This window comes from Thermobia domestica, chromosome 13, assembly GCF_964235325.1.
Source record: "Thermobia domestica chromosome 13, izTheDome1.hap1.1, whole genome shotgun sequence".
NCBI lineage: Eukaryota > Metazoa > Arthropoda > Insecta > Zygentoma > Lepismatidae > Thermobia > Thermobia domestica.
In genome coordinates, this window is record NC_137466.1 from 37,194,696 (window position 1) to 37,206,478 (window position 11,783).

At 33.6% G+C, this 11,783-nt stretch overlaps 1 protein-coding gene across 1 annotated transcript in view; it reads left to right on the top strand.

Annotated features, from left to right (window-relative positions):
- LOC145668106 (putative chitinase 2) overlaps positions 1–11,147 on the top strand; it is a 97,444-nt gene extending 86,297 nt beyond the window's left edge. Inside the window, exon 8 of the mRNA XM_081735633.1 lies at positions 3,774–11,147. Within this exon, the coding sequence (XP_081591759.1) occupies positions 3,774–4,052 (279 nt within the window). The 3' untranslated portion in view covers positions 4,053–11,147. The remainder of the gene's footprint in view (positions 1–3,773) is intronic.
- Positions 11,148–11,783: the final 636 nt, after the last annotated feature.

Below are 11,783 nucleotides of genomic sequence, written 5' to 3' on the forward strand. Positions count from 1 at the left end.
TGGCAGTTATTCTTCCGTTTCATAAACTATAAGCATGTTATTCACATATCTATGGGTATTTGTCCTGTCCTTTTTTCAAAATGTTGCATTCGAGATGATTTCATGATTAGAAATATTATTGGCTAATAAAGAAGGTTAAGGATTACCCATGACTAAACTCCTATCTGTTAGTGTATCTTATCTTCGAACCTAAAATAATTGTTATTTAGACTTCTCGAATTTTTAAATCATTAAAATACGTATTCTCGTTTATGCAAACTTGAGTACAGTCTAAGACCAAATCGGAACAGATTTGAACATTCACAATACGTATATAAGTTATTATTATTATTATTATTATTATTATTATTATTATTATTATTATTATTATTATTATTATTATTATTATTATTATTATTATTATTATTATTATTATTATTTTAGATTGTCCGCATTCACTAAAAATCAAATAGTTTTTAGAAATAGGGTGTTATTTATAGTTTACTTATTTAACCAGTTTGCTAAGAAAACCAGGATGCTGTTTCCGAAGGACAGTACTTGGCCAACCATTTGTCACACCAAAACTGTTTTATATATAAATGTAATTAGCTATGCACCAGTAGCGTCTTCCGACGTGGATGTTAGGGCGTTGGCAAGAAAGGAAAAATATATTAACCCTCACAACCATAGGCGATACTAGAGGCGGAACCCCCCTCTCTCCAGGAGCAAAGATGAGCCCACCCACATTTTTTTACTGATCGAAAGTATTGTGATAAATTATTACGCATAACTATTTTAGTGGCATTCGTATTCAGCATACGAGTATTTAATAGTGACTATACTTTGCCCACCCATCGATTTCCCGAATATAGTCTGTACCTGGAAGTTCTTGCAATTTTCGAAAGTAAGGAACATGATCGTCACCGCATAATGTCTTAGTTACGCCAACCTATAAATAGCAATTTGCTTCTAACAATTTAGTCTGGAAATTATAAAGAGGAATCAAGGAGGATGTTATTAGGTAAGAAATACATTTAATTATAATAATTATAGTATAAGTAAATATACTCTCAAAATATGAATCTGAAAATAAAAAACAAACAATTATTTACTTACAATTACGTGAATTTTAGCTCAAGTCGTCTTTCTTTGCGTAGAAACCTCTGGATTACTGCTTTAGAAACAGTAATAGGGGCCCGAAACCGTAAGTCTTGAGGATGACCCACTAACGACAAAGTAAATGAAAATTAGGGAAATAAAAAAGCAGGATGGAAAACCGTTCTGTAGCTTAACGTCGAGTTTTTTTTTTTTTTTTTTTTTTTTTCCGCATCAACTGATACTTCGAACACAATTTAGATCGAGAAAAAATGATGTTTCTTTTCAGCGTACTCCTTACATGTATTTTAGGAAGAAGTCGATTGCACCATTAACTTTTGAATTGAATGATATGTTTAGCAATAAAAAAGTGCGTAGATCATACCCCCCCCCCAAAAAAAAAATCCGTATTGCTATAAAATATCTGTACATCCACAAATAAATCTACAGATTTGGCAACGCTTGAGAGAAGCAGAAAACTCAAGACGTTGATATCCTAACCAATGCCTTGGATCACACAAGCACGAGGTGAAGGACACGAAGCGGATGCACAATAGGAGTCTTCTAAAACAGTGAAACTTCAGCCATAGCGTTGCCAACGACTTACTCGCAGAGTTTTCTCCTTAAAACATGACGGAGACCGCACAGCACTTCTCTGTTCTTTTGCACTTCAACAGTTGATTCTGTCTCGTTGAAAATAAAAAATCCCAAGTTCTGACGATCCGTTTAATTAAATTAAAATACTCTTTTCTTCATTTTTCGTTGGGCGTTAACACACGACTTGCACACCCAGAGAAGACGCTACTGCTATGGACCATTAAGTGTGTCAGTTTTGTGATTTAATTATTCGTCGTATCATGCCAGAAGCTTTATAGTATGGTAACTCGTCCATCTCAAATAAACGGAATGGCAATCGGTCGATTTCGAGTACAATAATTTGTAGATCCTAAAAATATTTTACCTCATTATATTTCTTTTGTTAATGTTTGTATTTTTCACATAAATATGTACATCATTCGTAAGGAATCAGTGTATCTTTCCTATGATGTGATTCTATATGATTGGAAGGATCACACGGCATAAATTTATTACTTTCAAGCGACGAAAGGAAAGAAGAAAATATGGCCATCATGAAAATATGGCATTCGAGATTTCAATGGATTTACACGTTTCATGGCCCATAACTAACTCTATGGCCTATGGAACTCGGAAATGCAATGCCACACTCACAAAACCTCTCCACTGACTTCTGTCCTTAGCCAACTATATCCAGTTTCTACTTTGTATTTCTATTTCTGTGAGATTCATCTTAATATTGTCTTCCCATCAGCGCATAGGTCTTCCTAATGGTTGCTTTCCGATTGGTCTTCCAGTCAAAACTTTGAAAGCGTTCCTACTTTTTTCCATCCTGGATACATGACCCGTCCACCTAAGCCTCCTAGTTTTGATGACCCTAACAATGTTAGGTAAACGGTATAAATTCTGTAGTTCCTCATTATGAGGATTCCGCCTTTTTCCATCCCCATTCCTCTTGGGTCTGAATATTCACCTTAGGACTTCAAATACTTTCAGTCTGCGTTCTTCTCTTAATGTAAGCGACCATATTTCATAACCACATGTTTTATATATGTATTATGGTTTTATAATTATGGTTTTATATATTTTAAACTTTAAATTATTGGACAGAATTCGCGAAGACAGAAGATTTTGGACTGAATATTAACATGAATTTCTTGCTGTTAGTTGACATTTAATTTCTTCACGGATATGGTTTTGGTCTGTTAATGTTGATTCTATATATATGGAAGTAACCATTTTGTCGAAAGTATTTGATAGTTTAACTATCCATAATTTTCAGCATTAGGGTCACGGCAAATCACCATATAATTAGTTTTCTCTGCATTTACTTCTAAACCCATGTCCCTACAGCCGTTTAGGAAAACCTCTGCATTTCTTTCAATTGTCCACATATAATCTCCTATCAGATTTACATCATCAGCATCAGGTGACTACTATTCAGCTCTAGGCCCTGATTGCTATCTTTGATTTTCCTTATAACGTAAGAAAAATTGAGTCATAATAGGGACAACACATTCCTTTGGTTCAGGCCATTCTCGATGTGAAAGCTCGAGGACAAGTATTTTCTTACTTGGACTTTACTTTGGAATTCTTTAAAAACATTTTAATTAATCTAGTTAGCTTTTTCGGTATTCCAAATTCAATAAGGATGTTATAGTCACCAGCATAAGTATCTCCCCCCCTTGAGTGCTCTAATTCTATTACTTGGAGTCCATGTAGAAAACATTTATATGGAAAGATATTAATAATAATAACAACAATGAAAATAAAACATTTTTTCTCTAAACCAGAAGCAGTTTTGCAAAATCCATCCTCATAAATCATAATTATTCGATTTTATATTTAAGTTGAAAAGCTAAAGCGAACCTACACTATGAATACTTGTTTTTCTTTCTTGACAAAGTACTTCTCTTTACATTGTAGTTTCAAAAAAAAGTCTTTGATTTTTATGGTGATTCTAAGTTGATAAAGCTGTCGTGTATTTCTTTAGAAAACAAAGTTTCGAAGAAAGTGAAGTTAATGTTCCCATTAAGTTCCCTTTTATCATTTTTTTTTTTGTTTGTTTTGTTTTTGTTTTTGACACTGTTCTTTCTTCATTTTGTACTACCGTTATATTTCAGGTAAAATTTGCCATGAAGAATAATCTTGCTGGTGTTATGGTTTGGGCCATGGATACAGACGATTTTCGTGGTGACTGCAGTAACAGAGGGGAAAAGTTCCCTTTGATGCGTTCTATACATGAAGCCATTGCAACCACGTTAGATGATATGAGGAATGAAATTGGTGGTGCTGAAAGACAAAACAATTCAGGAGATGAGAACAAATCATCTTTTCTACAAGCTTCCATAATCAGTATAGTTTTTGCTGTTATTGCAACAGTTTTTAATTCTATTCTGTGAATAGAATAAAGCGTTATCAAATTAGAATCAATTCATACCCGTTTTGTTTGATTGTCTAGAAGCAAAATAGAATATGTTCAGACAGTCTTTTCTATTTGAAAATTATTTGAATTTTTTTACGATTCCTTTTTCTTTTTTTAATTATCGAAGTATGTGTTTGTGTGATAAGTATGACGTTGTGTACGTGCCAATAGATATGTGTGTATGTCTGGTTCTAGAAATACCCTTTAGTAAATTATTTAGAGACCTTATTGTTATTATTTTGATACATTGCTTTTATGTTGTGTTGCTTACCCTTGGAACCTAAGAAATGGTGAATCACAAAGAAAAGCGGTGATATAAAGTAGTAACACTCAAAAAAAAGGCACTATGAGAAACTAAATATTCATTGAAATTGATAAGTGCAGAACATTCTTTTGTATATAATTTTGGAGATAATTTTTTTATGAAATTAGATAAGATTATGAATGATTCATGTATATTAGTATTTTCCAACTTCTTAATTCTGTATTTAATCTCAATATGCAAATATATTTTTTTCTTTCTTGCAAGTATAGATTAAGTGTTTAAAAGAAATATATAATGGTGTAAAAACAGGGGTTGGAGAAAAATATGAAAACACCTAAAAAAAATGCACATTGCCCTTATTAATAGCAAATAGGACCACCTTTGATACGCAGAACGGGTGGCAGTCGACAGGGAATGGAGAAATAAAGATCGCGTATGGTTGTCAAAGGGATATTGAACCATTCTTCCGCCAAAGCAGCTGCAAGTTGTTGTAGAGACGACGGTGGAGCAGTGGGCTCGGACCATGGTCTCCAAAACTGGTCACAAGGGCTCAATGATATTGAGATCTGGCGATTATGGAGGCCATGGCAGATGTGACACTTCATTTTCGTGCTTATCAAACTAGTCCTGGACGATGTGATCTGTATGACCAGGGGCTCTGTCATCTTGAAACACGGCATTACCATCTGGGAACAAAGTTTCCATCATGAGTTGCAGCTGGTCACCCAAAATGGTTACGTAGTTCTTGTTGGAGACATATCCATGCAGGGTGATGATGGTTCTGGCTGAATACCAGGATATAGCTGCCCAAATCATCACTGAACTACCGCCATGCTTCACTCTTTGTAACAGACAGTCTGTATCGTACGCTTGTGCTGGCGTTCTCAACACGTAAACGCGGCCAGCAGTTGGAAACAATGTAAAGGAAGACTCATACGACCAGATGACAGCCTTCCACTGCTCCATTGTCAAGTTTTTCATGGGAGTTGCACCACTGTCTCCGTATTGCAGCAAGGTCAACTGTCACGAGTGGTTTGGGAATTGCAGATCTGTTATAAATACGCTGCTTGTGGAGTTCTCTTCTGACTATTTTGACGCTAACAGGATTCCTAAGCACTCTATTCAGCTCCGCTGACTTTTGGCGCCGTGGTGATCTGCTTTGTCACAATCCTACCAATATGCATCTGTCTCTGTCACGCAACACACAGTTGCGTCCACGCTGGTGCTTCGCTGATGCGTTTTTTTTCGGAATACTCGTAGGCACTCATGATCATCGAAACTATGCCTCTTGATACACCAAACATTTCCGCTACTTTCGTCAGGGAAGCCCCCACCATGCCCGCACCCACAATTTGCCCACTTTGAAACTCTGTCAGCTCAGATACCGATCCCTGAATTGTAACTGGCCCATCTGTTCGTTTAACCAAGTTGTATACCTCACAGGTTGTGCCGGTGACTACAGCGACACCTACCATCAGACGCAAATCGTGTTTAAAATGGTTTTATGCCAGGTGTTTTCATATTTTTGTCCATCCCCTCTATGTGGTTCATCGTAAGAGGTTTAGTACTCTGAGCGCCAAATAAATCATCTAGTAAACTCCTGATAAGCTTAGTAGAGAGACAATTGGTAGATGTGTGTTCCGTAATCTCTCGTAAAAATAAAAATATCGGGTACAAATCTTTCCTAATTTTATGCCAATTGAAAATTTAAAGTATAAAGATGATTGTCGAGCTGGCCATTAATTGAAATTTATTAGCTATCATAACTTTTACGTCACCAGTTTTCTGTGTATTTAGTTGTAAATCTAATTTCCGTCCTATTCTATTGAATGAATGACGAAAACAATTGAACTCAAATGCAAAAATAATAAATAAAATGAAACTGTGTGTGTAAAATATCGATATACCGAATATGGTTCATGTAAAATTGTTTCAAATGCAGTGCCTTGTCACCTGTTCATATATCATTTTTAGATTTCTGTAAATGAAGCGCCTGTTTCCTCGTACTTTTTCTTTCTTTCTTTTTTAAAGTATAAAATACAGAAAGGCTTTTAGAATATATACTGATCGTGAAAATTTTTAGAGGAATTCATGACATTATGGACCAGATTAGTTTTGTTTGAAAATCAAGTTTGGGAAATCTATTCTTACACCGTGTAAGTCTCAACTAGTTACTTTTCATAAGCTGGTGTTTTGCAAATGTTTCTTCATTGACAACTTGGCTATGTTTCAGAATGTATCAGTTTTTCGCTTTCAAGAGTTCTTAATTCTACCATGAAATGAAAACAGAGAAAGTGGTGGTAAGATTATATATAAGTGATTCACATCAAAACTTTTGATTTAAATAGTTTTGTCTTCACAAGAGTATCAATTAAATGCGTGAAAACTATAACGGTAACACTTTGTTCAAAATTAAGATAAGTTCATAAATGACTACTACATACCAGAAATTTAGAGATGGATGCTATGTTTATCTCTTAATTTAATAAAATTATAAAATTTACCTTTGCACTCATTGTTCTCTTGATTCAGTACTTGGCTTATGTGAATATTTCGACTCGTTCAGGAGTCATATTGTCAACTATTTGTTATTGCAAATATATTGTTAAAAGTGTTAAAGAAATCTAGTGTAGTTAGGGTTGCCAACTCTGAAAAAAAAAAAAACCGAAACCCCTCAAAATTCCCTATGATATAGGTCTAAGTGTGAAGTATCTCTGTTCGGACCCCATCCGTGGGAAGCAAATGTACTATCGTCAGCAAAAGTGCACTAGCACCTGTATTCTGCATATCCTTCGTACATTCACTAATAAGCTTAATAGATACATTGTGCTATAAATGAGAAACTAAAATCGGCATTGATTATTTTATTGTATTTACCAGTAACTGCCACTTTTTTAAAATTGTGGAAACAGATGAACAAAAGTATATTAATATTTACGTGACAATTTTGGATTTGGAAAATGAAATTTATTCTTTAAACTTATGCTTCGACTTCAGGAAATTGCTTTAAGAAGTCCTTTTTCACTCTGAATAAATGCATAAAATTTCTTACACGTTAATTTCAAATTATCCCTGATACAGTCTCTGTCATCTCTTTAAAATTAGCTAAACAAATGAACAAAATTTATTAATCGTTGATACATGGTGAAAGGTGACAGTTTTCGATTTACAGAATGAAAGTTACTTTTGAAATCTATACTTCGAACTAGATGAAGTTGCTTCGAACTAGATACAAATTAAAAAATAAAAAAAAAAAGTCATAAAAGGGTTGGTAAGAAGTTTGTACCAGTCACCGGTTTTAATCAAAATAACAGCAATATTTCCGGCCGACCGGTGAAAAACCGGCCAGTTGGCAACTCTAAGAGTCCATTTTCTTTACATGACTTATATAAGCAGACAGTGATGGTATTATAGGAATCCCAGCCTGCAGAAAATAACAAATGACTGCGAGCATGGCTCCCGAACGAGTCGAAATATTAACATAAACTAAAATGGAGAACACCATGGGTGCAAAGATAAGCTTTATTATTTTATGATTTTATTACACATCAGAAAGTTCACATAATGAGATGTAACTAGAATAACGTTATTTGCCACAGATATAATGATTTATATTCGTATTTTTCTTACGAAACTTATGGAATCAGCCAACATTAAACTTATTTTTCTCGAAAACAAAATATGTGCACTTATACCGTTATTATTTTCGCTCATTCAATTTGGTAAATATAGCATTTAACTACTTATATCTCAAAATTCTACTAAGTATCGATGGGGCAAAGAATACTGAATTTTAAATATCATTTCGGAGTTGTAAGAGGTAAAAATGGCGTGAGTATCATTATTCTTGTATAGGATAACATAGGAGGTACGCTTTCCAATTTATATAGACACAAAAAATATCTTTTTCGTTATTATGTTTAACTTTTTTGTATATTGGTTCTGTTAACACTGTCGGTGAGTAATTTATATTATGTTTTGTTGTTTCAGTATAAGATTAATTGATCACATGAAAAACAATTTATAAATTATAATACAGTAAACCCTCGTTAACACGAATTCCAAGGGACTGAAAAATCAGGAGTTCGTGTTAAAAGAATTCGTGTTAACCGGGGACCCAGATTTTATTATTCGAATACAATTTCTCCATACATACGCACTACAGTATACAGACTATACATACCACTACAGTATATTATGTATGTCATAGAAAACACTAGAGATGGTATCGAGACGAGACTGAGTAGTCTCGGTCTTGTCTCGGTTCCAAATTCGAGACGAGACCAAGACTATTCTCTGTCTTGATACCATCCACAGAATTATATCGAGACGAGACTGGGAGTTACGGTCTCGTCTCGATTTCGAAAAGCACTCATCGGTCTCAAATTCGAATTAAGATCGAGATCGAGACTAGTTTCGGTCTCGGTACCATCCTCTGAAAAGTGAAAACACTTCAGTAAGTTTATTATCCTATCTTCGAAGATTAAAAAAAAAAAGTTTTTACGCAGAAAATCCAGGTCAATTTATAAAATTGATAACTCCGCTAGCAGGGTGAGTACCGCTAGTAACGGAAAGGTATTTATGACTGCTGTCACCAATTTGGAGTTACAGGGGAGGGATGTTTTGTCTCGAGCTGTCACCAGCTCGTCTACCAAGCAAGCACCTGCATGTTCAGCGCTTGACGGAGGACAGAATCAACACCTCATAAGAGAGGGAAGATACCTGTTTCTAGTTTTCCTCTTATTTACAAGGCAATTTTCGTCTGTATAAATACTGTATGTCAAAACTGATCTGGAGTGAAATCTGAAATAAGAAAAATGATCTAAAAAAAACAAAGGATTGAAAGTTCGTGTTAAATCAAAACCTTTACTGACTCAAGGAACTAAAAATTAGTTCGTAATTCGTGCTAACCGAAATTCGTGTTAACCGATGAAACTTCCTATAAGATAACGTACAGGGATGCCGGGACCGAAATTTTGTTCGTCCTAACCGAGTGTTCGGCTTAAGCGAGTTCGTGTTAATGAGGTTATACTGTATATGAGCTCTAGTTTCTATGTGAAAATGATGTCCGAATAACATCCCACTGATTTCGTAGATAATTAAAACATAGCAAATATTAAGGTTTTAGTGATTCGAGGTTTATGTCTGCATCAAATTTTATTTGTGGTGTGTCTGTCTGTACTTCTTTTGCTATGTACTCTTCATATGACATTTAAAAAATCATATATCAGGAAGTTTTTACACTTAAAAGTAAAAGCGTTTAAAAGCTATACGTATTATTTCAATTATATGCCATGTTGAAATGAAAACGGAAGATTTAGTTTTTATTCAGTTGAATGAAAGGTCTCGTTTTTATTCAATTGAATGGAAGGTCTAGCTTTTATTCACTTCAATGGAAGGTCTGGTTTTTATTCGACTGAATGGACGATTTAGTTTCTATTCAGTTGAATGGAAGGTTTAGTTTTCATTTAATTGAATGGAAGGTCTAGTTTTTATTCAACTGAATGGAAAATTTAGTTTTTGTTCACTTGAATGGAAGGTCTAGTGTTTATTAATTTGAATAAAAGGTCTAGTTTTTATTCACTTGAATGGAAGGTCTAGTTTTTGTTGAATTATTGGAAGTTTTTTTTTTTTTTTTTTTTTTTTTAAAATTCAAATGTATGAAAGATTTAGTAGTTATTAAATTTAATTCATTGTTACTTGAACAAGTTGTGCACAGTGTTTAATGAAATTAAACTTGTATACTTTTCATTCAACATAAATTTAAATAGAGAAAGTATTGTAGTGATAATGTGAGAGTGCGCATGTGTGAATGTGACAGACAGTTTATTTTTTTAAAGTTGCACATGTTTATTCTATGGAAGATATGAAGTATCTGTAATATGGTGAAAATGGTGAATTTAAATGTATAGTAATATAAATACGAATATTCTCGAAAAAAAATCTTTGGATTCAATTGTGAAAAGATTTGTTAATTTTCGACGCATGAATATTCATATATATATATATATATATATATATATATATATATATATATATATATATATATATATATATATATATATATACAAGCCACTTTTGCTAGAAAACTGACTTGCTCTCTCATATTTTTTATGTAAGTACTTGTGTTTCTTTTGATAAAAAATTTGTACTGGTAGTTCGGTTGGATCTGGTTTGTGTATAATCAATCTCAGCACTTTTGTAGATATATATATTTTAACATCACTTTTATGATGTGATCTCGACTGATTGTAATTGTGAGAGATTATATAAATACTTTTTATCGAAGTGATAATGGTTAGAATTTAAGATTTTCTTTTATAAATTCTGTTCGTATGTAAATGTTCAAAAATTTACATTATTGTCATTAATGATGTTTCATCTGGCATACGTCTTCTCTCTATGTTTGTATTATTTTTATTAACTAATTTTGTAAACATTGTGTATATATACATTGACACGGCATGTGTGACAGTTCACATATATACAGTTTTAGACACAAAGACATCACGTAGAGCATTTTATAAATAAGTAAGGAACATATTTATTTTGAACAACTCTTTTGTAAATTTTGATGCCAAGTTCATTAAAGAAATTATTCAAAGAAATTCGACTATAATTTAGTTTTAGTTTCATGTACTGCACGATGTCAAAACAGCTTGATTATTATAAGTATGCCTTGTTCCTCAAATTTTCTTAGAGTAAAGATGAACGAAAACCATTATGAGTTTGGATGGATTTCTTATCACTATTCAATATCGAGTGGGATTTTGACCTAAATATTTTAATAAAACTTGTCCTTCCTGACAGTTGCATTTCTCTGTTTTTTCCTTCCTGCACGTGGTCATAACAATCAGGCAAGAAGAACTGTTCCTATGGCAACAGCACGTTCAGCCAATTATAGTGGCTCATTTCTCTCGCTCTGCAATGGTAAACTTCCATCCTTTCCGTACATTGTCAATTTGATAAACAAATGCACATTGTTTTATTCGAATGTCAACTTGAATAGTGGACCTGCTGGTTATTAAGGGCATTCCTTTTAGTTCTCTTTTGTGTCATTTAATTTTATAAAACTAAGATTTACTTGCAGTGAATAATTTCGTGTTTCAATACCCGACGCAAAAGGTGGCCACACAGAATTGAGCACCACGTGCGCACAGCGAGCTGTCAGAAAAGACAACTAGCATCAATTGCAGTGTAGGTGGAATAGGATACTGCGAAATATAATAAGTTCTTACGCAATTAAATATAACTGAAAAGTATACGTATAAAACGTTTTAAACTCGTTCTGTTAACAAAAAGATACTTACAATTGCTAATGGATACGTATTTATATATTAAAAATAAGCACTAACTTTGCATACACACCTTGTATTTTTTGTTACATTATTGCCTCTCTGGGTCCTTCTTAAGTAACTTCTCTCTTGCTGCTGTTTTTTTCTT